General features: G+C 45.6%; 1 protein-coding gene across 2 annotated transcripts in view; it reads left to right on the top strand.

Moving 5' to 3' along the window:
* The window catches only part of ds (dachsous), a 74971-nt gene that overhangs the window by 42716 nt on the left and 4354 nt on the right, over nucleotides 1-27901 (top strand). For both annotated transcript variants that reach the window (NM_078722.3, NM_001298622.1), the window contains exons 3-11: nucleotides 14884-15556; nucleotides 16402-16994; nucleotides 17568-18021; nucleotides 18980-19482; nucleotides 21975-22334; nucleotides 22503-23277; nucleotides 23382-23789; nucleotides 23907-24279; nucleotides 26552-27831. In NM_078722.3, the coding sequence (NP_523446.2) occupies nucleotides 14884-15556; nucleotides 16402-16994; nucleotides 17568-18021; nucleotides 18980-19482; nucleotides 21975-22334; nucleotides 22503-23277; nucleotides 23382-23789; nucleotides 23907-24279; nucleotides 26552-27831 (5419 nt within the window). The remainder of the gene's footprint in view (nucleotides 1-14883; nucleotides 15557-16401; nucleotides 16995-17567; nucleotides 18022-18979; nucleotides 19483-21974; nucleotides 22335-22502; nucleotides 23278-23381; nucleotides 23790-23906; nucleotides 24280-26551; nucleotides 27832-27901) is intronic.

Here is a 27901-nt window from a genome sequence, read left to right as displayed (position 1 = left end):
AGGCAGCGACAGGAGCAAGGCGAGATTCGCGATCCGCGAGTCCACAGCCGATGATTTAGTGTCCAGCTGGGTATGGGCACATAAATTCACCTGCGCTGACAGTTCTCTACCGCGTTTTCTGCTCCCAAGAAGCCGAGAATCCGTGAAAAGCGAAAGGCCGCGCAGGGAATCTGAATGCGAATGCTGTGTCGCGAAACTGTTAAATTGAATCGAGAATAAAATATACATTTTTGGTAGGAAGATGCAACTGCAGCCACACAGCGGTTGCCTCTTCTCGGAAACTCTTTGGGGGTATGCAAAGAAGCAGAAAAAAAAAAAGCAAAGAAGTGAAAAAGCAAAAAAGCAAGAAAGGGAAAAGTCACCAGAGGAGCAAGAACAGGGCCAAGTGATTGACTCATGAAAAGGCGTACAAACAGTTGAGGCTAAACTCGCATCTAATTCAAAAGAAATGTGATTAAAATCGTGGAAGCCCCTTCACCCTTGGCCGATTCCTGGTGCTTTTGTGATGTCATTATATTGAAGAATGGCCGCAAAACCTATGGCAGACATTGACATTGAAAGGACCAGAAGCAGCGACAGCAACAGCAACAGCATCAGCATCAGCAAAACAGAATAGGGACCCGTAATACCTGGGCTACCTGTAGTTGTGTACCTGCAGCGTCCCTGACTGACTGAATGTCCATGTGGGTCTAAGCTCAATGCGAATGCCAAAAAGCGAGGCTAATCGCTGCCCATGGAACGCTGAATAAAATGCAAAGCGAAGGACAAGCCAAGACAAAGGCTGCAGGAAGAGGGGCGGCGGGGTCGCTCAAGAATGGCGGCATTTGCGCTTAAGCCATGGCAATGAATTCATCGTTGACATATCTCGTTAATTTAATTTCTTATCGTAGGGATAGCATCGTCTTCGACTGCCTCTTGGACTTTTCGCTCGGAAGCCGCATGGCTGACTGATTCCAGGGCTGGCCAGCGATGGTCAGGCGGCGGTGGCAGGGGGGCAGGGGGCAGCGGCCGCAGTCTGGTATGCAAAATAGCTGCAAGGATGCGCCGCGTTCTTGACTCGCGGGCCCAGCAAACAAAGACAGACACCAGAACAAGACCTGGATCTGTATGTAGACCTGAGGGCTGGGGCTATGGGACAGAACCAGAAAACTGGCCAATGCTGCGACTGGGATGGAGGCAGGGACTCGGACGCCAAAAGACGCCGAAGGCTACACAGAACCAAAAACCAATGAAACGGAAATTAAACAAATTTAATTTTCATAACCACAAAAGCAGTCACTTTTGGGCAAGATAATCGCTTAACGTTCCAAAAGCCTATGAATACAAGATTAATTAAAAGTGTTTGACAAATAGAAGAGTACATAAGTGCAGTCGCATTTTTCACCGTGTATAGGACGGCGTCCTCACCTTTCTTCCGCTTCTTTTATACGCTGCCATACCGATCTGTTCTCTTATACGAGTATATGCTTTTATTTTAGTTGCCTTTTGCTACTATACGTTTTTGTCAACGATTTGTACGCATTGTCTTGGCCCCCATGTTGCCGAAACCGCTTTTTATTCGAGAGATTTTTAGCATAACACTTGATTATCATTGTCAGTTGTGAGTGTGTATGTTCAAATCCAAGGCGGGTTCTTTTGTACTAACCCTTGCGAGGACCCACAAATCCGCCCATTGACAGCACAAATGATTTAGCTTAACTGTCAATCAATTTACGGCTGAGCTGATCATCTTCGACGGATAAACATACCCGAGCTCCATTGGTCAAGTTCGTCGCCTGAGTCTTTTGCTCTGGTTAATTGTTATTTACTTAAAATACGAAATAAGACCGAAAAGCTTTCCCCAATTAACGATAAGGAATCTGGAAGGGGTGTATCGTACACCCCCCTTTTTTTAGGAGGTAGCTCACATTAGGCCACATTCGCGCAAATTAACGCAAAATGCTTATCACAGAAGTCGCGTCTCGAACTGGGCAGAACACCCCGTTTCCCCGGCCATCACCCACTTACTTACCGCCTAACGAACCTCGCGTACTTTTTGAGAGGGAAACACCCAACATAAAAAATCCTGCTCACCCTCAGAAAAGCGTCTCTGCTGATGATTTTACGCACCAGCCTAAAAGAAATGGATGGAAAGGAAAGGTAGGGTAAGGGAAAGGAAGGGAGCACTCTGTGTACCACACCTTGCCAACTGGTGTTGAAAGCAATTTCAAAAATGATGAGTATGATCGAACGAAAAATTCCCTTGGCAGCGGCCGCTGTTGGCTTTTCGATTTGCTTTCAATATAATTTGGAGCCCCCTTCGAGGGGTTACCTCTCGCATCTTCCGCCTCCGAGATCTTCGATCCCCATAAATATATGCTGCTCGGACCTTCCTGCCCTTGTCTTGGGCTTCTTGGGCATCAGCCTCAGCCTCATCCGCAGCCTCAGCTTCAACCTGGAGAAGGAGAAGGAGCCAATAAGCAGTTTTGCTTTATCGCTTATTAAAAATCATTTCGCTCTTCGTATTTTCAGTTTCCAGACTGGCTCCACCAGTCCCCTTTTCCGCTGACCATCCTTCCTTCCTTTTCCGCATTTGCCTCCCCTTTGGCTGCCTTTGTTATTAACTTTGACTCACATGTCGATCACTGTTGATGATTTTGTTCAATTTTAGCGCACATGAGAGCGCCGTCTACGTCTCCATCATCCCTCATCAGCGTCTTGAGCGTCTCAGCTTCCTACATTCCAAAATGTGTGTATATCCGAACTGTGATTGCTATCTGACGGAGCAAAAATATTTATTCAGCCCCCCAAAAATGTAATGTTACTGACGCACAGAGAAAAAATTGTGTTTCATTCATAATTCCATTATTTTCTTGTGCCAGTTTAGTGTTTACAATTTAACTGAATGATTTTCTGGTATAGCGTTGCTTTGAAGTCGTGATTATATTTAGTAAATTTTTCAATTTTGTACTTCTTACTTTGAATTTTTTTGTTGTGTAAACTTTCCAGTGAGTACGGCCCATCAAGCTTGACGATGCTGCTGATGATGACGTGCCGTTGTCAGAGACTGAAGTTTAAGTCGGACTCCGATGGCGGAGTTTGAATTGTTCGATCCTGCTGCCCCAAATCGACTTCGCTTTCATTTATGCCCCTCCCGCTGTATCACATGTGTCCGCTATGGCAAATTATGGCAAATACACACCTTATGCCTTGTACCTGATGCCCGTTGCCCAGGAACTCACCTTCGCATCTGCTACAGTCAGCCCTCGGTGCACACGCACAGAACTGAAGATGCGGTGTGTATGTAGGTCTCAAGATGGAGACACTCGATGGAGTGGAGGAGATCTGACCACTTTTAAAACTTTTCGTTTCCTCATCTTCCTCCACATCGAGCTGGCTTTATTTCTTATTGTTTTCTTGGGCCTGCTCTCTGGCCGGCCGATGATTACAAGATCACTTATCTGGCTTCAATAAACTTCGGCATCGGTTGCTGTTATTATTTTTTAATGTAGTTTTTTAAGTACCATCAAACACTTGAGACTATGAAGCGAGAACTACTACTCTCCCTTCGCCAGCCTGGCCTCGAAAAATCATCTAGAAAAGTTGTTTAGCCCATCGATCGATAGCAAGAGGTAATTACCAGCGATCGATTGCTTCTATACCTTCTTCCTCTGGCTTCTTCCACCATGTGGAGTTTTTTTTTATATTTCTAGAGGGCGGCAAGAGCAGGAGATTATCGCAGATCTTGTCGAATTCAAGCGAGGAATTTCAATTTCGGACTGATTTTGTGATAGAGTACATACGCCTCTATTTTTGTGCACCTGCCCTGCAACACTTTCTTTCCGTTTATTGATATCTTTATGGTATCAGTCCCCTGCCTCCCAACATACCCTATTTATGTTGGAAGTACAGGTCCAATCTGCCATTCCGTTTCGTTGCCCATCAATCGCAAGTACAGTAATTTGGCTCGAGTGCTGCCCCAATGGATTCCCCATTACCACGTAACTCGGGTTTATGGCCACGCATGGCTTTAAGACACTGTGAAAGGAATCGTACACTTGCGGAAAATGCGCTCAATGAGCTGGGAAAGTGTTATATCTTCATAAATGGATCTCTGATCAATGATGATGGGAAGTTAATAATTTGAAAGCACTCTAAGGCAATTGATTTCGGAAAGCGGGATAATAGTCGCACATTCCTTTTTTGTTTTTAGGGTAAGCCCATGAGATCAAAAAAAAAAGTGTCTAATTTAATGGTCATAAGGTTGTAGATAACTGTTTTTTCCAGTGTGTCATCTTTTCAGGCGCACTTTGGCTCTATAAATATTCCACGGTCATAATCCTGGGCTTCTGCTAATTTTCGTGGCACTTACTTCACCACTTCTCCCTGATCTTTGCAATTTCGTGGCTACAACTTATTGGCTTAATGCCAGACACTGGGATTTCCAAGATTCTTCCCTGCTAATAACTGGCAATCTGCGCCAGTTCTGGTTCCTTTGTTTTCTCTCTAAGAATAAACCATCGTCAAGGTTCTATCGATCTTTCCGAGTCGCTGATCTACCCGGCATTCCTTTCGCTCTCTGTGCTGGAACATCTGGCCTTTTGATTTTAATTATATATTGTGACCAGTCAGAGTATGAGTTTCGGTCTCGGGCCAAGGAAAACCTTCATATCGGAATGGGCGTGTCACTAAATAAATTACTTTTCTATACTTGGAGTCGACGCTGTCGAGTTTCCCACATGTGGCACAATCTGTTTTTTGTTTCAGGCTTTGGTTTTTGTCTGCACTTTATAGTTTGGCTTCCATGCAGTTGTTCCTTGAAGTTGCAGTCGGAAAATTGTTTGCTAAACGCCCTTTCCTGTGCCGCTGCTGTCGCTTTTGGGCTGAAGCTGCTCGTAATTAGCATAAATCACTTCGAAAAAGGCTTCCATTTTGGCTTGACCAAATTTGTTTATAGACTCTGTGGCTCTTTTGGCATTTTGGCATCTCCTGACAGGCGGTGCTGCCCATGGAATCCCCTTCCTCCCCCCCAAACAAAAACAACAGCAAAAACAACACGACATGGTCCAAGTCACGCATCGCTGACCAAAATTGGCCTCCAACTCGAACCCGAAGGCAGCTTTTGGGATGGCGAAGGCGTTTGGATTGCAGCTTGGATTCGCTTTGTTTGCTCTTTTCTTTTTGGCCGGAAAGTTGAGCAATACGGCCATTTGCATTGCACTCTGAAGCTAGCAAATAGAAAGTACAATTCGTTAATTGAAAGTTTGCCGAAAAAAAAAAAACAAATGGCGAAATAAACGCAGTGTCTACAAACGAATTGAAGCGCCACGTTGTTCCTTCGATTTCCCGTTTAAATCAACTTTCCCATGTTGGTCGTTCGTCGTTTGAGGTGTCCTGATTAATTACCCAATCCCAATGCAAAAGTGACCTCTTCACAGAGAGTTCCTGAAACCACACAATTCCCACACACTAATCGGCAGCTGGATGCCATTTGGTATCAAACTGTCAAAATCTATTTAAAAACATCTTCATAACTACTGCGACTAAATACTGGTTTGGATTTCCACCTTGATCGCTTTTCCATTGATCACCCCGGTCATTTCCACTATTCCATAATCGCAATTACTGTCAATCAGCAATTTAATTTAATTTTTGATTTATTATCGTGGCGGCACACTTAGGCTCACTTGGTTGATTTCAATCCGGGAGTGGTGACTCCCAATTATTAATTTAATTTCATTTTTATTGACTGTTATGCAATCGCCATTTTATGCCTAACATAACCAAGAAATTTTGAAGTATTGAATCTTCCCAGTAGCATATACCGAATACATTTCGACTGCAAATGTACATACACTCTGGAAATATGGACTAGTTTTGTGTATCCACACAGCCAGATTTTCCACCAAATCTGTGCTCGCCTTTTACCAATGCGTCGTCGTTGTCCACCACTTTGCCATTTTTTAGTGCTCTCCAGCGGCCTAATTGAAAAAATGGTTTATTAAAATGGGGAGAGGGGACGATGATCTTAACGCACATTAAATTTCCGTCATTAGGCACAGCAACGAGTTTTGAGTCAGTCCACCGACCGTCCTTTGTTCCCTGTAATTTGTGGGACGCGATGATTAGGAACCCGAGACTGTGGGACTGGGTTCACTGGAGATTCTGTCTCACCTCCCACTCGCAATATTCACAATAAATAGAAACGAAGCCCCGGTCGAGACAATTACGATGGAGGGGAGACCGGCGTGTACCAATTATGAGGCTGCGCTTGTTGGCCATAAATTCGCGTCCGCTTATCATTTTCATAAACAAGTCGCGGCCAAATGGGAGCCGCACTAGAGCCTCGGACTTATGCAATTCTTACTCAAACTCTGCCCGACTGCCCCGGCGTTTTCCCGGGGTAATGACAGGTGTTTGTAACTCGTTTGTAGCTAAAGCTAACGGAGACCCAAAAATGAGCAAGAAAAAATATGGCTGGCCGCAGAAACAGAAACCCAGACAGCTAGAGCCACAGACAATCGGCACGGGCATCGCCTGCACCGAAGAGTGGGTCTCGCCAGGCAAAACTTCGGCTGGCAGGGGGTCGCCAACGCAGGTAACAAACAGATATACAGATATTTGCATTACTACAAAGCGCAGGCCAATTTATGCCCGCCAGCAGTCGAAGCATCAGTATCACAAAACAGCAGCTGCACTTGGCGGCTAGCTATTCCGGGCGCAGTGAAAGTGATCCTCGAGAGATGGCTCCAACGGCTGGAGCCGTCTCCCCTGCCTGCGTCTGCGGTTGCTAGGCAAATATTCTGGGCTTACACAGCGCAAAAGAAGGAATACTCATAATTTTGATTAAATGAAATTTAAGCAGTGCTAGTCGAACAGCACTTTTTCTCTGTGTAATCATGCAATTTCATTACAATGTGTTTTCTTGTGGTCATAGCACACAGTGGACCCCACCCGAGCATGATGATGATTTTGACTTTGATTGTGTTTCCGCATGTTTTTGCGGTTGGATTCAGAAGATTGTCAGCATACACAACATCATCACTTGATGGCGGGAATAAAATTGATATTTGCGGTGGTCTTGTGGTTTGTCTGGCCGATGGAATTCCCATTGTGGGTCTCACATCCCTGAAAACGGATCGTAGGCAGTGTCCACTCTGGGTTATTGAACCCATCGGACAGTTTGAAGTCTCGGGCTGATTAGCGAGACAACATTTGTCATTGTTAGCGCGTAATTAACTCACGCCCCGAGACCAAATCCTCCCCTGAGATCCCCCATTCCGCCCACCGCCCCCAGTGCCATAAACATAAATCACACTGGATAACCACCACCGGGAGGAAAACGGCACCATTTGGGATGTGGTGCTGGGAGCCTGGAGACTGGCAACTTAATTGCAAAGTTTGCATAATGCATTTAAGTGAAAAAAGAGGAAAACCAAGCTGGCGGTTGCCTAATGGAGCAAAATATTTCAAATAAACATTGAAAAACACTTCGAGGCGACGGGCCATGAAGTGAAATTCAATTTGCCAGACGCCGCGCACCACCCTGCACCGCCGCACCACAATCATAATTAATTTCGGCGGTTATCGCTTGGCCTGCTTCCGAGTAATCCACTTCGCAGTCCGGGTCCAAGTCCCACCTGCTGCCAGGTAACCAAAATCAACAAAATCGATATTTAAAATCGCATAAATCGCCGGGCGAGCCCACACACTGAGCCAAAAGTTGGTTGTTTGGGAGTGTTCCCATTAGAAAACGGACTACTTCAACACTTCAATTCACATGGTTTTAGATGTCTTAAAGTATGCAGCAATATATAACCAATACAAAAGAAACGTATTTAAATGTGCCTTATTTTCTAATTTTCTAGTTGTCTAATTGTCTAATAACTTAATTTTTTCCTGTGCACCGCATGCGTTCCACATTCCTGCAAATGCACATATGTTCCACACAGTTTACCACCGCCTCGACTTTGGCTGTGACCACTTTGCGATTTGATTTATGCGGCTCTTGGCCCCGCTGGGAAGCGGAGGATCGGCCAGCCATATAGTGGAATGGCCCAGTGGATCGGTGGATCGGTGGAAAGGTGGCTCTGTGGTGCTCGGTGGGGCGTGTGGGTGCGTTTCGCCTCTAACTGGAATTGCTTTAAATTACGCAAATTCAAATTGCACGGGCAAGCGGGCGAAACAAAGCAAGCAGAGAAATACAAAAACCAAATCGAATCCAATCGAATGCAGTTGGAGTTGAACTTTTGATTAACTTATTGGACACACGGACCACAACAAGTATGCCCGGTACCGTTAACCGCTCCAAGATCCAAAATCCGCGATCCAGGCACTTGCCATGTACAGAGAGTTGTCCACTTTACGTGCTGGCCGTTCGCATTTATCAAATTGAAAACCGAAAACCAAGAGTGAAACCGAAACCCAAGACCGAGTCCAAATTCGCAGCCAGAGTTGCAAACAGAAAAGCTGGAAAAGATCGAAAGTGACCAAAGTCGGCGACAATAAAATCAAACCGAGTGGCGGCCGTGAGTGCAGCTAAGTGCATAAATGCTAGCGGGGAATAAAATAAGCAAAATACTGCCTAATTAATTGGCTCGCCATTTACAGTGAAATTAAAATAATCAATTTGTTTACCAGATTCTTTAAAATATAAAGAATTTTCAAGCATTGCTTATTTTACCGACTAATATGCGTTTCTGAAGTCACCGGCATTCAAATAAGTTATAAACAGCCCATGAAACATAAACAATAGAGGGATCTTATTTATATTGGTCCACCTTTGCAGCAGACGGTGGATATGTTCTAGGTAAACTTCCATGCCTACCCATTTCCACATTTCAATTCCGGGCAAATATTTACACAATCTCAATAAATTTATGCGCTCTTCTTCACATTTTCAATTTGGCGAGGAGTCCTCCTCCGGCTGTGCGCAGCAGAATTTATGCAAAGTCACAGGGAAAAGCGGGGCCCAGAAGACTGTGATTGTTATTGGCCTAGAGAGCGAACGATCAGCGATCGAGAATCGCGAATTGAGAATCGAGAATCGACGATCCATGTGTGGGCGGACGAAATCGAGTCCAAATTCAAATTCAGCGATCGTGGTGGGAGTTTGCAGAACACGGAACACCGGGTAATGGAGTTAAGACGCTGGAGTCTAGGGCTGGATCATGATTCTTATCGGCTGGCTTTTAGCTAAAGGCCCGATGCGATCAGCAAACTGGGCTTATGGTCGTTCCTGCTCTGTGTGCACCACTTGGTGTGTGGCCCAGTTGTGGTGCCGCGCTTTATGGCCATCGACAACTCATTGACAATTTCCTACTTTGGGTGCCACTTTGGGGAAAGTCGCGCAGTCGCGAGCATTGGCCATTAGGCTTGGCAACATACACAAGGAAAAAAAAAATAGCAATTTATCTGCCGTAGATCTGTGAATATACCCATCATCATCACCTTTTTCACACAACATTGTTTTAAGATTGAATCAAATCCAAGAAATTTATACATTTTACTAATAACAACAAACTACGAAAAGTTGTGACAACACATCTATCAGCCCCAAAGTATCCTTCGTTGCCTCCTCTCTCAAGCGACGCCAATTAGAATGCTTTATTGCCCGGACTGGACCACATTTCTTGGGCTCCTCCTTTGGGGTGCCAGAAGTTTCCTGTTGTCATGGGCATGACTTCCTGTCGCTCTTGATTTCATTCCCTGTGTGGGTGGAATCGCATCCGAGGAGTAGGTGTTGACAGCAACAGGGGGCGTGGGGAAAAGGGCAACTCGTTAACGTTGAGAGGCCAGAATCTTTGGAGCGTGCATCCAACTTAATTAGCTGCAACTGCATCTGCCACCGAAGGAACTGCAGTTTAATGAGGAAGGCATTGATTAGCGCCTCCGATTACTAAGGGTATAAAAAGGGACATGAACAGAACGAAAATAATGGCCCATAGGCTAAAAGAGGAATGGGAGTTTAATAAAATCAGTGTGCAATGCTTAATTAACTTTGAGTGGTAATAAAAACAAAAAACGCCAAATTTTACATTTTACATCGAATTTATCCCCAACAATTTCAACATTTTGTTGGGATAGGAATAATAGCTTTTTAGACGATTGTGGGTGGAAGAGTGGACATGGCAATCTCACTAGAAGGTGCTTGCTCAATCTCATCTTTCTAGCCTTTATATATCTCGAGATAAAACTTAAAACTTAAGATTTTTGGCCAGCAAACCGAAAATGATTTGAATTCGGGTTCGTGAACTTTGTATCTAGCAGATAACCAAACTCAAGCCAGGTAATCGACGCGCATTCCAGCGGGAAACGTTCGTGGACTTGTACAACGATCGATCATCGCAGTCATAGTTGGATTCAGAGTTTGGAATCGGAGGATGGGATTGGGGCAGGGGCAGATGGGCAGAGGGGGAGAGGAGATCCAGGCGGGTGGTGCGGCGAGCCAAGTTTGTTGCAGCTGCGGCAAAAATATCAGAGAGGCATTTAAAACACAAGAAACGCATTCATTCCCCCACTTGCCAGTTGCCAGTTTTTTCAAAAACATTTTCCTCCTTTTCCCTGGCCAGGGAAGTTGTGCTGTGTTGTTCGCATGTTTTTGGCCATTTGCAGACACATCTTCGCAGTCAAGTCCATGGCCAGCGGGCAAATTTAAATCTCCCCCAACCATACACCTCCCCGCACCTACCTGCTCACGCATCTATTGGTATTTTGATTTATCAATAGACGCTGTTTTCTCGGAGCGGCGAAAGCAAAAGTTGGGGCTCAGTCCGCCTCAAAAGTTGAACTGTAAACGTAACCGTAAGGGGGGCGTGGCATGGGGGTAATGGGCATTGGCTAAGAAGACAGCTGCAGCCAAGTGCCAGCGAACATAAATCAAATGAAGGAAGAAATGTACAAGATAAATTTTTAAGCAGACTTATTTAACACCTAACAACCTTGTTAGATGCGTTTTGATGATGCCCCAGCACCACTGCACCACTCACAGACAAGGTGGAGCAGAGTTCTGGCAGAAAACATGGAGAGAAGCGTGACACTGGAAAAAAATAATAGTTAATTAAGTCATTTTTTGCAACAAAAATGTTAAGCCCAAAATTTGAAAGTAGAAGAAAATGGAGCCCGTTGGACTGCGTAACATTTTGAACATTTACTTCCCTATGTATTTCCATAATTTTTCTCTGTGCTGAAAAAAAAATTGCAGCGTAGAGAACGCAGCGCAGTACAAGTCAGAAATCTATACCGGAAAATTAAAAATTCCTAATAACACGACAAGCGGCACAGCGGTGGTGCAATGGTGGTACACTGGAGCTGCAGCGGTGCAACAACTGTTAGAATTGCCTTTTGGTGTTTGACGATGCACAGCGACAACAGAGTGTACAACAAAAACAGGGGAAAGGCCAACCCGAGCCTGAGCCGCAGAAAGTAAACAGAAATAGATCGTTCCCACCTCTCGCAGCACCACACCGCAACACCACCACGCCCTCCGCCCCTTCGCTGCACCACTTTCCCGGTGGTGCGGCCCCATCACATCTGCTCACATATAAATCTTCAGTTCTCTGCGCGCTTCTTTTGAGAGAATGTAAAAATAATTTATAAAAATTGCAATAAATATTGAGGGGTCTTGATAAGGCGTCAACATAAATCAGCTGCCATGTTGGAGACCCCGCAAAAAGGTTGCGAAGTTCGGGGAGGTGCGCAGGCCGTGACTAATCAAGGCAAAGGTGTGAAATCTTCACACGCCGCAGATGAGAGGATCCAGGTGCGCAGAAGAGACTTTATTACCGAGCCCTCAGCGGCTTAAATGTCTTTATAACTAAATCGATTGCTGGCCACTTACCTGTTAGATAAAACCGCAGAGGGGCAGCAGGAAGAGTTGCACTGAAAAAATATAGATAATTAATATGATGTCAAATGACTTTCACTTAAAACAACTTGAATCCTAATAATCTTCGAGGTTGTTTTTATTCGCGTGTGGGTATAGTGATCTGCTTAGAAACCGCAGACATTTTACGCTTTCTGCTCTTACCAAACGTGGAATGAAACATTTGTGCCTCGGCAACGACGCCCACCACATGGCAAACACTTTCTTCGTCTCAATCGTATTGATTTCACATCGAATTTACATTGGGATGGACAGGGGATTGATGACAATTGGGAGACCGAAATGGGCTCAAACTAAATCGCTGAGTGAAATAAAGTCGGTCGCGGCACTTTTGAGCACGTAGCCATTTCTCATCAGCCAGCCACCTTTCGTATTGGCCGTTGCGGCGGGGCCAGCTAAATCATCCACATCTGCCGGAAATTGCATAAGAAATATGCAAGCCGCCGCACGCTGCGATTCGCGAAGTGAGTTTAAGTCTGAGAGAGCCAGAGTTCCACAGTCTCAAAGTTCACTGCACCGGGGATGTCTTATCAAAACTGTTCACTGCCCTCGGATTCAGACACTCCAAGCTTCAGTGTGCCACTCACTCCACTCGTTTCGGCGATAATCCGCACCAAAGACACGACCGACATTTGGCCAACTTCTATTAGCCAGAACCGTAGTGTGACTTTGCTCTGTTGCTAACGTCGTGTCATTAGCACTGCGAGAAAAAAGGGCACAAGACAGCTAGAGCTTGTTATTCTCGTTGTGGTGGCACCCTCTTGTAAGTAACAATATATATTATATATATTTATATATATTATATAAATTGATTGTTGCTCAGTGTACTAGTGTTAATCAAAATGCAACCACGAACATCCGCATGGATGCAAGAAGATCGTTCTGTTCCAGCAATCATCTTCATCCTTTTGTTGTTAACTGCTTTGGTTTGAGCCAACTCGCCGTCACCCTCTCTCTTTCACTTTAGCACCATCTCTTATTCTGTCTTAGCTCGTTTTGGTTTTTTTACGTTAAATAAGGTAATTGAATGAAATTACTTTTGACAGCTTATTTGCATATATCAACAGCAGCCGAAAGCAGAAGCTGGGACTTTTGAAGCTGGAGTTGCAGTCGCTGTTGGAGTTGGAGGCCTTGTTAGGCCATAATTGGTCATTGAATGCTCCTCCTGCTCCCCTGCTTCCCTGACCCCCTTTTAAGCATCCCCACCTGCAGAAAAGTGTGAGAAATGCGTGCTGACAAAGATGAATAACTCTTGACTGCTTCAAACCACACACACACACACACACACATATGTACATACGTACATACGGCAAACGAACTTCAATTGTACGCTTCAGATTTTTATTTTTCTTTTTGGCTGTCCAAAAGATGTCACTTGGCTTTGACTTTGGGATTCACTGCCTTCCATTCGATTTGCCTTTCACTCCTGCCTGTTTCTGCTGTTGGCATAACCAAAAGCCAAGGGTAAACTGTCCTCTGTTCGCACACATTTTCAAATTTATTCAAAATTTCTGAGATTTTGTATAGTAATTTTTAAAAATTAAAGTAGATTAATTATGAGACCTAATAAATAACATTCTCTAAGTGCAGATAGCCTCCTTCCTTTCTTCCAAGCCCACGACCCCTGGGGTTCCTCTTCATTTCGCGTGGGCGTGCATTTATTTAGCACCAGACCCTTGCCGCCTCCTCCTTCAGATTCTCGCATCCCGCTTCCCGAAAACAGTTGCACACAGCACTTCCATGTTGTTGACAGATAAAATTGCCAATCTCTGGACTGACGACGGCCCAGTTCCAGCCCATATCCCATCGCATCGCAGGACTGGAACTGCCTCCGTCCATTTCGCTGGTGACAATTTCACCGGCCGGGTTAAACGAGTTTAAGCTGCTGCCCAACTTAGCTTATTGAAAGTCTTTAGTTCCAGCAACAATCTAAGCAGATCTCCGGCAGGCTTCTGTCCAAGTCCCAGCACCGAGTACCCAGAATTACAAAAAGTGTAATTAGCGCTGAAATTCAACGAGAGCAGCCCAACAACTGGGTGCTGGGATCCCGGACACGTTTAGCTTTAAATGCATATCAGTCTGGACTCCAAACATCGTTCGCCTGGGGAAGGGCTGAAGTACACAGAGAAAAATAGGGGACTTGCTGTGGTCTGAATTCATGGCAACGTTTCTGAATAATTTAGAATTCGTTATTAACTTTTTTAAATTTCGATCGCATTTCCACAGAACTTTGTTAATTTAAATTATGCAAATTTTAATGATTTGATTTGGCTTGTTTACTCTGTACTGTACGTCTTTACAGGATTCGTTTGTTTTGCAACTTATCTTCAATGGAGGGAAACGAAACGCTTTCCCTGCCTCCAATTCAAGTTGAAATAATGACAGTTTTAATTGCTGGTTTCTTGGCTTGTTCGTTGGCGTCAAAATCCGATCGATGTCTGCCCCCGCTAGTTGGCTATTTATAAGGCAGCTCTCAGTCACTCCAACTCCATCCCCACTCCCGGTTCCTTTTTCCCTCGTTCGCAGACAGCCATCAGAATGCAAATGTCGATTACGCAAAATGCCAACTAATTGGCTACCATTAAGTGGAGTCATTGCTCCCATTTCCCAGCAATCTGCAACCTTTCTGCCAGTGATTCACCCCGGTTTTTTGGCTCAAACTTAAGTTGACACTCGCCTGATACGAGGGCTCGGGGGCGGAAGCCTCCACTCGGGATCGGGCATAACAAATTGCCAAATTAAGCCCTGAACAGGGTCCGGAGATAAGCTCCGGAACGGGAGCTCCAAAGGCCAACGGCAGCCACCGACTGTAAATCAAATTAAAATTTTGACAACTTCATTTGTAGCTGTACGTATATGCAAAATATAACCGAGAACCATGCCCCCAATATTCATGGGCATTGCAAATTTATTTAAAATTTGTAGCTTTATTGCGAGCTGCTACACATATTGATCACAAATCTTTTATAACGCATACCTCCCTCTTGATACTAACTCGTTTTATTTTCCCTGCCTTTTAGGTCTCTGCAAGTGATCCAGATTGCGGAGTAAATGCCATGGTGAACTACACCATCGGCGAGGGCTTCAAGCACCTCACCGAATTCGAGGTGCGCTCCGCTTCTGGCGAGATTTGCATAGCTGGCGAACTTGACTTCGAGCGGAGGAGTAGCTATGAATTTCCCGTACTGGCAACCGATCGCGGGGGTCTGAGCACTACTGCCATGATTAAAATGCAATTGACGGACGTGAACGACAATCGTCCGGTTTTCTATCCCAGGGAATATAAAGTATCGCTCAGGGAATCCCCGAAAGCCTCCTCACAAGCTTCGAGTACTCCGATTGTCGCTGTGGTGGCCACAGATCCGGATTACGGAAACTTTGGCCAGGTCTCATATAGGATTGTGGCCGGTAACGAGGCGGGCATCTTCCGGATTGATCGATCCACTGGTGAAATATTCGTGGTCCGTCCGGATATGCTATCCGTTCGTACCCAACCCATGCACATGCTAAATATATCGGCGACCGATGGCGGTAATCTAAGGAGCAATGCCGACGCCGTGGTCTTCTTGAGCATCATCGACGCCATGCAGCGACCGCCGATCTTCGAAAAGGCCAGATACAATTACTATGTGAAGGAGGACATTCCGAGGGGCACGGTTGTGGGTTCTGTGATAGCTGCGAGTGGAGATGTCGGTAAGTAATCTATCCTTTAGATTGAACTTGAAGCGCATTAATTAGTTCATTGATCTGGATACCTAAATATATTTCCGAATTAGTATTTTAGTTGCCAATGGTCACAGCTGACTGATTAGTAAAAGAACACATTCTGATATTTTATACGAATAAAAAAGAGAACCATGAGCACCAAACACACACACGCATATATGCATCCCCAATTTTGGGTTTTTTGAGCATAACAATAAAGCCACAGCAAAGCACTTCAATCGCAAATTTCGGCAGAAATCTGCACCCATCAACAACGTCCTCGTCATCGAGTCGCACTGAACTCAGAGAACGACACAAGGGCCTGTTTTCAGTTCCTGTTCCAGACTCCAGTCGTAAAATCCAATCTCAGACGGAATGAATCCCAGACGATCCCCGATCGTCGCTGGCTATGCAAAATGATTTTGCGGTTTAATTTGCTGCTTTCGCTGTGCACTTCCTTTCATGCCCCATGCTTTATATGTTATGTGGTGGTGCTCCATCTCCATCCCCATCCACTTCTACCTGCCTCATGTGTCAATCGGTGACGAGAGCTCCTTCTCCTTCTCCTGCTCGATCCTATTGTTCCTGAATCTCATTGTCGAGGACTTTGAATGGCTTTTAATGAACAGCGGCTCCTAATTTCGTATTTCGGAGTTTCTTCAAGTTCCTTCAAGTGAGGAAGAAGTAATTGCACTTCTCGTTCTTTATTCGCAAATTAAGAACGTTAACCTGAATTCTTCCCTTGGGATTCGATGGCACAAAAGAAAGTGTACCAAAGCGCCTAAATTTGGAACATGTATTTTTCTAATAATAACTCATTTATTATTTTACAGCCCATCGAAGTCCGGTTAGGTATTCGATATACTCGGGCGATCCCGATGGCTATTTTAGCATAGAAACCAACTCTGGAAACATACGTATAGCTAAGCCCCTGGATCATGAAGCGAAGTCCCAGGTTCTACTCAACATCCAAGCCACCTTGGGAGAACCTCCGGTTTATGGACACACACAGGTTAATATCGAAGTGGAGGATGTCAACGATAATGCACCTGAGTTCGAGGCCAGTATGGTTAGGATTTCCGTACCGGAAAGTGCAGAGCTTGGAGCTCCACTATATGCTGCACATGCCCACGATAAAGATTCGGGAAGCAGTGGTCAAGTTACATATAGCCTGGTCAAGGAATCGGGGAAAGGACTCTTTGCCATCGACGCGAGATCTGGCCACTTAATTTTGTCCCAACACCTAGATTACGAGAGCTCCCAACGACACACCCTAATTGTAACCGCCACGGATGGTGGAGTTCCCAGCCTTTCGACGAACTTAACCATCTTGGTGGATGTACAGGATGTCAACGATAACCCTCCAGTTTTTGAAAAGGACGAGTATTCTGTGAATGTGTCCGAATCGCGATCGATCAATGCTCAGGTAATATACATCTTCGTCTTTTTATAACACTCCTTTCTATACTTAAAATTAAAACCTATTATTTTTCTATTCATTTAAAATTCAAATATTGCTTAAATACTAGTTATCTGGCCAAAGATTCCCTTCCATTGCGTTGCCTTCTGATGAAGGTATTTTATTGAAAAATAAATCTGTGTAATGCAAACTAAATGGGCTACATAAATTTGATTAACAGCCACTAAAAGTCACGCTTTTGTCAGGCGGACGTCATATCGCGCTGAAAATATCTCAACACCCAGGAGGAGTTCCTACCGACTGAAGCTTTTGAGCCAAGACGTTGACTCTTTAGCTCCCAAGTGCCAGCCCCTCCACTGATTCTACTCTTTGGCTCTTTCTTTTCGGTTCTCTGGCCTGAACTAGTTTTGATCATAAAATCACTTCATATCTTTGGCATCGGAAACGAGTTCTCCAGAGGTTTGCCAGATACACAGACACACCGCCTGGTCCTCTGCCTGCTCTCAGTCCCAAGTGATTGATGCATTCCCCTTTGGTATACCATGCTCTAACTTTAGGTTTTCCGCTCTTCAATTGCAGATTATTCAAGTTAATGCCAGCGATCTGGACACGGGCAACAATGCCAGGATCACCTATAGGATTGTCGATGCCGGAGTGGACAACGTCACGAACTCCATTAGTAGCTCAGATGTGTCGCAACATTTTGGCATATTTCCAAACTCCGGCTGGATATATTTGCGTGCTCCTCTGGATCGAGAGACCAGGGATCGCTATCAACTGACGGTTTTGGCCACGGACAATGGCACTCCCGCTGCTCACGCAAAAACACGTGTCATAGTTCGTGTTCTTGATGCCAACGATAATGATCCCAAGTTCCAGAAATCTAAATACGAATTTAGGATAGAGGAGAACCTCAGGAGAGGCTCCGTTGTGGGAGTGGTGACCGCCAGTGATCTGGATCTGGGTGAGAATGCCGCCATAAGATACAGCCTGCTGCCGATCAACTCCAGCTTCCAGGTGCATCCCGTCACAGGTGAGTCGGGCTTCCTTTTGGCCATAAATTAAGCCTACTCTAACAGGGAACAACTCACTCAACGCCGCTCCGGTGGCGGTGGCAACTGTCAAGCCACCAGCCATGACCCACGGTCATTCATTACTGCTCCTCAAACCTCTAAAGGCTGGAGATCCAGCTCACATTGCTTACACACAAAGAAGTGTTTAGAAGAAGAAGATATTATTTGATCTAACATTTAAGATTCAGTACGTAACTAATCGAATCTGAACAGCCTTTAAACTAAAACTAAACAACTAAAACAAACAAATAATTTTCAATGAAATTTCTTTCTGTGCATATATTGCATCTCCGCTGGCCCATAGATCAAGCGCATGGCAAACCTGCTCCTGCCAAGCGATAAAATGCGATCGCCGAGATATCCGAGATCTCGAATGGGTCTCAAACGTGGTTCCCGATGCCGATGCCTGACCATTAGTGTTCGGGCAACAACAGTTTTAACGCTGTCAGCTCATCCGTCAATGGAATATCATTGGCCTGACATCCAGCCAATGTCCGTCGCATCCATGTGCGTGTCCGCTGTAGGCGAGCGGTACTGTATACTTTTGTATGGGACACCTCTCCGTCTCGTCTCATTTAAATTAAATATGGAAATCTCGTGCAGCTAATCCTGGCAAACAGGTTTCGCTTCGCTTGCACTCGCATGACATGAATTTCTTTCGGAGGCAATAATCATATGCGACCCAGTTAGGTGGCAACAATGCTAGCATGCCCCAAACGAAGTCCTCGATACAACATTTCTTAAGACAATTATAGTTGTGCCAAAACCAAAATCTAAAACCTGTTCGTACTATTCTAAAATCTTAACTTCCGAGATAGAATCATATTTTACATCTATCAGTTTATTTTGCGAGTGCAAAGAACGTAGTTTAGTTACATGAATAATAAAGTTAACAATAAATTAAATTTCAATTTCTAGGAGAAATTTCCACCCGAGAGCCTCTGGATCGAGAGCTCCGGGAGCTGTACGACCTTGTAGTGGAGGCCCGTGATCAAGGAACTCCAGTGAGAAGTGCTCGCGTCCCTGTACGCATCCACGTAAGCGATGTCAACGATAACGCACCCGAGATCGCAGATCCGCAGGAGGATGTGGTGAGCGTAAGAGAGGAGCAACCACCCGGAACTGAAGTGGTGCGAGTTCGAGCCGTCGATCGGGACCACGGGCAGAATGCCTCCATTACATATTCAATTGTCAAGGGACGGGACTCTGATGGGCACGGACTGTTCAGCATCGATCCCACCAGCGGAGTGATCCGAACCCGAGTGGTTTTGGATCACGAGGAAAGGAGCATCTATCGCCTGGGTGTGGCCGCCTCCGACGGCGGCAATCCGCCCAGGGAGACGGTACGGATGTTGCGGGTTGAAGTTTTGGATCTGAACGACAACCGCCCAACATTTACCAGTTCCAGCTTGGTCTTCAGGGTAAGTGCGAGATTTATGCGAGGGTCATTTCGGGATGAGATGGGATGGAATGGAATGGTTAAGAGAGGGGGCAACAAAGTTGGAGGAGCAGCAAGCAGTACATTTCCTGGAAAACTTTTGTCTATTTGACGCTTCCAGTTTTACACGACCATTTTCCCTACAATCGTGAGCAACGCGTTTGTCGCCTTTTCCAGTTTCCTTGCTTCTTGCCAAGTGCCTTCGCCTTGCCGCCTTTGTTGCAACGGATGATTTGTAGCCGCAGCTATGGCCTCACGTGACAATAGCCGAGAACACGACTCTGCCCGAGCGAATCCCTTCCTGGTGCATTTCCCACTCCCACAGCCGCCCCTTTAAAGAGCTCGGAAGCAGATGTCACAGAGTGCCACAGACGTGGGAAGTGTCGCGATTTGCATTTAAAGCCTTGAGAGCCAAATTTACACCAAGCAAAAAGCCAGTTCGTAATTGCCTTTACATGTATGCCTATCCGGCATCCGGAGCGAAGGACCAAGTGCATCAATACACTCTTGTTTAGTTAAGCTGTTTTTCACTGCTTTTTAAGCTCTAACTGAGTATAAACGTATGACTCTTCGGCTAGTAGTATTCTTATATCTTACGAAAACAATTCTTCAAGTTACAGCCCTATTTTTCACAGTGCTCGTCATCAAAGTCTTCCATTGTCGGCGTTTTCATTGCGCACGCGTAATTGTCACTATGCTCTGTGACAAGTCGCCTCCTCCTTTCAGTCCCCTTCCAACGAAAAGGGGGAGATCTCAGCTAGGCCTATTAAGTGCGATTCGAGACGTCAGTTGAGAGATCAGAGACCGACGGACGGAGGCGGTTGAAGGAGGAGTCGCCTCGTGCCTGAAGGAACTCGCCTGCTTAGATTTTGGCATGCTGCTCCGCTTCTTGGACTCTCCTTTCGCTTGGGAACCCTTTAACATTTTTATCACGTTCGATTCGCACATGTTTTGCATACTCTCCACTCCCAAGTACCCGGTTCTCCGGGTTCCCCGGCTTCCCCGGATCCCAGGCTTTACTCAGATCTGTGAATTCGGACTGAGACGCGGCCTCAACGGCTGATGGCTGCGACGCTTTGACATGCATTTAATTGCCTCTCGCAGGGCAAACTCAGTCTTGTCAAGGAGCAGGGGAAGAGCTTGCCCACAGCAAAACCCGAGGATCCCAGGTCGAGACCTTGTGCGTCCCTTAAATCCGCTTCGGCCACAATTAAAATTGACACATTTCGTTGCATTTCGGTCGGCCTTTTGAATTCGCTTTGATTCCGTGCCGCATTCTCGTTTCGGCTTTTGTTCTTTTGCGTTGGCGTTAAACTAACAGAGATGCACTCTGCCGTAAAGTCGCAGTCGGCGTTGTCCGCTGATGCCAATTACTCAGCGACGGATTGCCACAATAAATCCGATGTAATTAAGCAATTCCCCCACCAGCAGATCCCACTCTCTTTCATCAACCGCGATTTTCGTTTCCCCTTTCCTCTTTTATTTAGGACCCTGCCATAAAAGTGCAGTACAAATCATTCTCCATTTTGTGACTCTGTGAATAATTTGGCCAAATCCGAAATGAAAAAAATCGCTGACTTTAGTCAGTAGTTAACCTTGAACACATGAAAAAACGAGATTCTCTTATGAAAAGTTCTATAAGTATTTCAATTATATCTCCTAAATACAAATACCTTTTTTTTCTTTGCGTGCTTGAAAGGTGCATCGTTTAAAAAAAAAACAATAGTGCAATCAAGCAGACGAAAGCCCAAAAATTTTTTCAGTGCAGCCTTCCTTCGTTCTCTTCACCGCCGTCCATTTGGGCAGCCAACTGCGTAATCTTGGCGGGGCATAAATCTCGTGACTGTCATTTTTGTGTCTCCATTTTGGCGACCCAAACAATATTTGCAATGTTTTTATTTTATGAAAAAAGATACCCACTGCAAGAAAGAACCTTTCTTGTTTCGTTCCATTTTTTCGTTGAAAGGACCTTATGGAACGGTTTTTGCGGTTTTGCATATTAAATTCTTGTGAGGAGTCTCTTGTGTCTTCAAAGATTCTTCCCCCCTTCCCAACCCACAAATCCCGCTGCTCATATGGTTCACAACATTTTTCTGCAGTGATTTTCGGGGCCGCCAACTTGGTCGGAATGCATAATTTCTTTTTAATGCCATTGGTCGGCGACTTGGGACTTGAGACCTGAGTCTGGACAGGCTTCCTTTCAAGATTCAGGTTCCTCTGTTCTGTGCCTCTCTTCTTTTGGTGGGGGGAATGAAATTTTTAAATGTTTGCTGCCTTCGTAATCTTGAAGTATGAATTATTGCTTTAAGATTGGATTTTCAACACTGTTGTTGAGATTAAGATACGCGGCGAACAACAACCAGGTCCAAGTAGAGCGACCCAAGAAGTCATCTTCCTCCGCTTTTCGACCGACCGCTCCTCCCAATATTCCTCTTAATAAGCCACGAAAATAATCTATAATTGGTATTTGTGCAGGTACGCGAGGATGCCGCCCTTGGCCATGTGGTCGGTTCCATCAGTCCCATCGAACGTCCGGCGGATGTCGTCAGAAATAGCGTGGAGGAGTCCTTCGAAGATCTGCGCGTCACCTACACTCTAAATCCCTTGACCAAGGACCTGATCGAGGCTGCCTTCGACATCGATCGGCATTCGGGAAACCTGGTCGTGGCTCGTCTCTTGGACAGAGAGGTTCAATCCGAATTTAGGTTGGAAATTAGGGCTTTAGATACCACTGCTAGTAATAACCCGCAGAGCAGCGCCATCACGGTTAAGATCGAGGTGGCCGATGTCAATGATAATGCCCCTGAATGGCCACAGGATCCCATCGACCTTCAGGTAACTTCTTTGTGATCATTGAATATTAATTGAACCGAATATTATACGAAAATAAAAGAAAAATGTGCTTGGTGTCGTAGAACTTTTACCGCAACAACAAATTGAATCTTAAATCTGTCAACGGCGATTTTAATTTTCCATTTTATTGTTTGTCTATGCATCACTCAGGTGAGCGAAGCCACTCCAGTTGGCACAATAATACACAACTTTACGGCCACGGATGCGGACACGGGAACCAATGGGGACCTACAGTATCGATTGATCCGATACTTCCCCCAACTCAATGAAAGCCAAGAGCAGGCAATGAGTCTTTTTAGAATGGATTCCCTGACGGGAGCACTCAGTCTGCAGGCTCCTTTGGACTTCGAGGCTGTGCAGGAGTACCTTCTTATTGTCCAGGCACTGGATCAATCCTCGAATGTAACAGAAAGACTGCAGACTTCGGTGACCGTGAGATTGCGAATTCTAGATGCCAACGACCATGCCCCGCACTTTGTTTCACCCAATTCAAGTGGTGGCAAAACGGCATCTCTTTTCATAAGTGATGCAACTAGAATCGGAGAGGTCGTGGCGCACATTGTGGCCGTTGATGAAGATTCCGGGGACAATGGACAACTTACCTACGAAATCACGGGGGGCAATGGGGAAGGCCGCTTTAGAATCAATTCCCAAACAGGAATAATTGAGCTGGTTAAGTCCCTGCCACCGGCCACCGAGGACGTGGAAAAAGGTGGACGGTTTAATCTAATCATTGGTGCAAAAGATCATGGTCAACCGGAGCCCAAGAAAAGCTCTCTAAATCTGCACCTTATCGTTCAAGGCAGCCACAATAATCCACCCCGATTTCTGCAGGCTGTTTATCGAGCCACAATTTTGGAGAACGTTCCTAGCGGAAGTTTCGTCCTGCAAGTTACGGCAAAATCACTACATGGTGCAGAAAATGGTAAGGAATTCAATGCACATATTTTCCAAATTTGTAGAGAAGAAGAGTTATTAAAAAATATACGATTCACTAATATCTTATTCTTCCTACACCCTTTTTCGCAGCTAATTTAAGCTATGAAATTCCTGCTGGCGTGGCAAATGATCTGTTCCACGTGGACTGGCAGAGGGGCATCATTACCACACGGGGACAGTTTGACCGGGAGTCCCAGGCAAGTTATGTCCTGCCCGTCTACGTACGGGATGCCAACCGGCAGTCGACTTTGTCCTCTTCAGCGGTGAGAAAGCAACGCTCGTCGGACAGCATCGGAGATACATCGAATGGCCAGCACTTTGATGTGGCCACAATTTATATAACGGTAGGAGATGTCAACGACAACTCCCCGGAATTCCGACCAGGGTCATGTTATGGTCTATCAGTCCCAGAGAACAGTGAACCCGGTGTAATTCACACTGTGGTGGCCAGCGATCTGGATGAAGGTCCGAATGCGGATCTTATTTACAGTATTACGGGTAAGATAAAAAAAACTTCATCTCAATATTATATATTTTTGAAATTAGTTAGGTTTCTGATTTTAAAAAGGCTAAACTAATTTTTTCCATTGTGTTATTATATATCCTCCAATATAGGCGGCAATTTGGGCAATAAGTTCAGCATTGATTCTAGTTCAGGAGAGCTAAGTGCCCGACCCTTGGATAGAGAACAGCACTCTCGGTACACCCTGCAGATTCAGGCCTCCGATCGGGGGCAACCGAAGAGCCGTCAAGGACACTGCAACATCACCATATTCGTCGAGGATCAGAACGACAATGCCCCGAGATTCAAGCTGAGCAAATATACTGGCAGTGTGCAGGAGGACGCACCACTGGGCACCAGTGTGGTGCAGATCAGTGCGGTGGATGCGGATTTGGGCGTCAACGCCAGACTCGTTTACTCGCTGGCCAATGAAACGCAATGGCAGTTTGCCATCGACGGCCAGAGCGGATTAATCACCACTGTGGGGTAAGTTTCAGTTGATTGTACACTTAGGTGATCTCTTGAGTATCTGTGGGTCATTGCTTGGCTTGATCTTATCGCAAAGACCGATCTGAAGCAAGGACGCGCGACAAAAACCCATTGCCATAATTTCCTCAGCTAATGCGGCATGGAAATCGATGTATCCGAGGTGTATCAGCAACCTACGCAACCAGCGACAATGTTGCGAATCCGTCTCCTGTCATCACTGCCCCTCCCTTCACCATCCTGCTTTTGGGCACTTTTGCGCCATCTCCTCCTACAGACAATCCTATAAATAGCTTAAGGTGGGGCTACACAACTCGAATCGGAGTCCAACGTGAATCCTCAATGAGCCCCTGTCCTCCGATGTGCGTTTCTTGAGTATAGTCTGTGCACAAGGAGAAATATTTCGTCTATCATGAAAGTACAATATTTCTTAACCCTTAAATTATTTCATTTTGAGGTTTTTTCTTTCTCTGCACTCCTTTGCGGCATTCCTTGGCCCCCTCCGGTGCAAAATTTATGCTTATTGACAATCAATGATGACAACAATTGCTTGTTCCGTCTGACATAGCTCTTGCTCAGTTCCGGCCGAGAAAGAAAGATCGGAGATCGGATGACGAAGAACAGGGTGGTATATAAATGGGAAGGGGAGCTCCAGAGCGGGGGGCACTTGAAATGACAGTAGCGTCAGTGTTGCCATTTATACAAACGCGATCCGCTGTCATGTACCAATTTTTATCTTTCACTGATTGTCGGCAAACAATAAAAACGAAATACCCGCCACCGCCGAAAAGCACAAAAAAAAAAACCACAAAAAGACCAGAGTCAAGAATAAAGATCAAGAAGCTCCACATGGCGAGGCAATAGCGCACAGAGCAGAATTGTAGAGCAGACAAACAGACTGACGGAGAGACAATTCGTGACGTTGTTGTTAGTCTTGGACTTGCAGTTGGACTTGGAGCTCGGAGCTCGGAACTGGGTACCTGGATTGAAACTCGGATCTGGACTTAAACTTGCCTTGGCAGTCTAAAGGGAAAAGGGGGAAGAAAACAGGGGGTAAGGCAAAAATGCGCCTGCCGCTTGTTTAGTCCGATGTTGCTAGGTTTAATTTTATTTTTTTTTTCTGCCCGTCTGACTGACTGGCGATGGACAAGCGAGCATAGTCAAGAGCTTAGGGCTAACCGCTACACTGAGAAAAATTATGAATCAAATTTTAGGAGGTACAATATTACAATTTGTACCTTATAGGGTAAAGTAATTCAAAAATATTGTTTAAAATGCTTCAAAATTAGCTTTTTAATCAGCATTCGAAGTCGTATTCAACCAAATTTCCCTCAGTGAAAGTCAACTTTTAGCCCAATCCCTCAGCTCCGAACCCTACCCCGATCCCTTCTTCCGCAATCACAAGCCCCAAGTCCACGCCCGTTGATCAGCAACAGTAACAAAAAGAGCCTCGACTGATGACTGACCCTTGAAAGCATTTCTGCTGTTGTTTCACATTCATCCTAAAACAGGGGGGGGTGGACGATAGAACCGAGGAGATCTGGGCTCTGAACAAGCCAACTCGCTGTTCCTTCACTTCAGTTTGACTGATTCAATTCATAAAATGGCCCTCTGCCCGGGATGAGCTTGTAATTCACTAAATTCGTTTTATTGGCCAACATGCAAGCGCGGAATGGCATGGAACGGCGGCGACTGCCTTCCGAGTGGAGCGACTTTAATTCAACTGCGAAGGATTGCAATCATTTAGGTTTATTATTTGTGGCAGCAAACATGTTCCAGGGGAGCCGAGCACGAGAGCCGCGTGATAGCGATAGGCAGGGCGTCCCGACTGCCGGGATTAGTTTTCTGGCCAAGAAGACGAGTCAACTGAGGCCGCATATCAAGTCAACTCAAGCCGAGCGAATGCTAATGCGAGTGTGCATCTCCAGTGGGAAGACCACAAACAAATGACTTAATTACCACACAACCCTACAACTATATGCACTGAAGGAAAACGAACGAAACGTCCAATAGATATATTTTCAGTTCAAATGAATACGTTTCTCTCAGTGTCTCCACCTCGTCAGATCTTTCGTGCTGCCTGGATCCATTGCGAATCATTTCGTGTGGCTAATTGTCGGTGGGATTTCGATTATATATTGTATGTAAGAGAGAGCAGGGGGTCCCAGAGATACCTAATTAGTGTCGCAAGCGGCGCCCATCGCCGAGTGATCGTGTTTGGGCCATTAATTGAATCGTTTCCCCTTTGCCTATAACTCTGTTTTTCTTGCAGAAAACTGGATCGCGAGCTGCAGGCGAGCTACAACTTCATGGTATTGGCCACGGACGGAGGACGTTATGAAGTGAGATCAGCTACGGTTCCGGTGCAGATCAACGTGCTGGATATTAATGACAACAGACCCATTTTCGAGCGATATCCCTATATAGGCCAGGTCCCAGCTCTCATCCAACCTGGCCAGACTTTGCTGAAGGTTCAAGCCCTAGATGCAGATTTGGGTGCGAATGCCGAGATTGTGTATTCCCTCAATGCTGAAAATTCAGCAGTAAGTGCCAAGTTTAGAATAAATCCAAGCACTGGTGCCTTGAGTGCCTCTCAGAGTTTGGCCAGTGAATCTGGGAAGCTTTTACACCTGGAGGTCGTTGCCAGGGATAAGGGAAATCCGCCTCAATCCAGCCTGGGCCTCATAGAACTTCTAATAGGGGAAGCACCGCAAGGAACTCCAGTTCTTAGGTTCCAGAATGAGACCTATCGAGTAATGCTCAAGGAGAATTCTCCATCGGGTACAAGACTTCTTCAAGTGGTTGCACTGCGCAGTGATGGCCGCCGGCAAAAGGTGCAATTCTCATTTGGGGCTGGTAATGAAGATGGGATTTTGTCCTTAGACTCACTCTCAGGTGAAATAAGGGTGAATAAGCCCCATTTACTTGATTACGACCGCTTCTCCACACCCTCAATGTCAGCCTTAAGTCGTGGCAGAGCTCTGCATTATGAGGAGGAAATCGATGAATCATCAGAGGAGGATCCAAATAATAGCACCCGATCGCAAAGGGCCTTGACGTCCTCATCTTTCGCCCTGACCAACAGCCAACCCAATGAAATACGTGTGGTCTTAGTTGCGCGCACCGCAGATGCTCCATTCCTGGCCAGCTATGCGGAACTAGTGATTGAGCTTGAAGACGAGAACGACAATAGCCCAAAGTTTTCGCAAAAGCAATTTGTGGCAACGGTTTCAGAAGGAAACAACAAGGGAACCTTTGTGGCACAAGTTCATGCATTCGATTCGGATGCGGGCTCCAACGCCCGTCTGCGATATCACATCGTTGATGGCAACCACGACAATGCATTCGTTATTGAACCCGCCTTCAGTGGCATAGTGAGGACCAACATAGTGCTGGATCGGGAGATTCGCGATATATATAAGCTCAAGATAATTGCAACCGATGAGGGAGTGCCTCAAATGACTGGCACGGCCACAATAAGAGTGCAGATCGTCGATGTGAATGACAACCAGCCCACTTTTCCGCCAAACAATCTCGTCACAGTCAGTGAAGGTAAGTCATGCTTCTTAAGTAAATATACAATATTTGAAATATTAATATTTGACATATATGTCTTTATAAT

This window comes from Drosophila melanogaster, chromosome 2L (genome assembly GCF_000001215.4).
Source record: "Drosophila melanogaster chromosome 2L".
In the NCBI taxonomy this organism is placed as follows: Eukaryota; Metazoa; Arthropoda; class Insecta; order Diptera; family Drosophilidae; genus Drosophila; species Drosophila melanogaster.
This window is presented reverse-complemented; position numbering and strand designations above follow the sequence as displayed.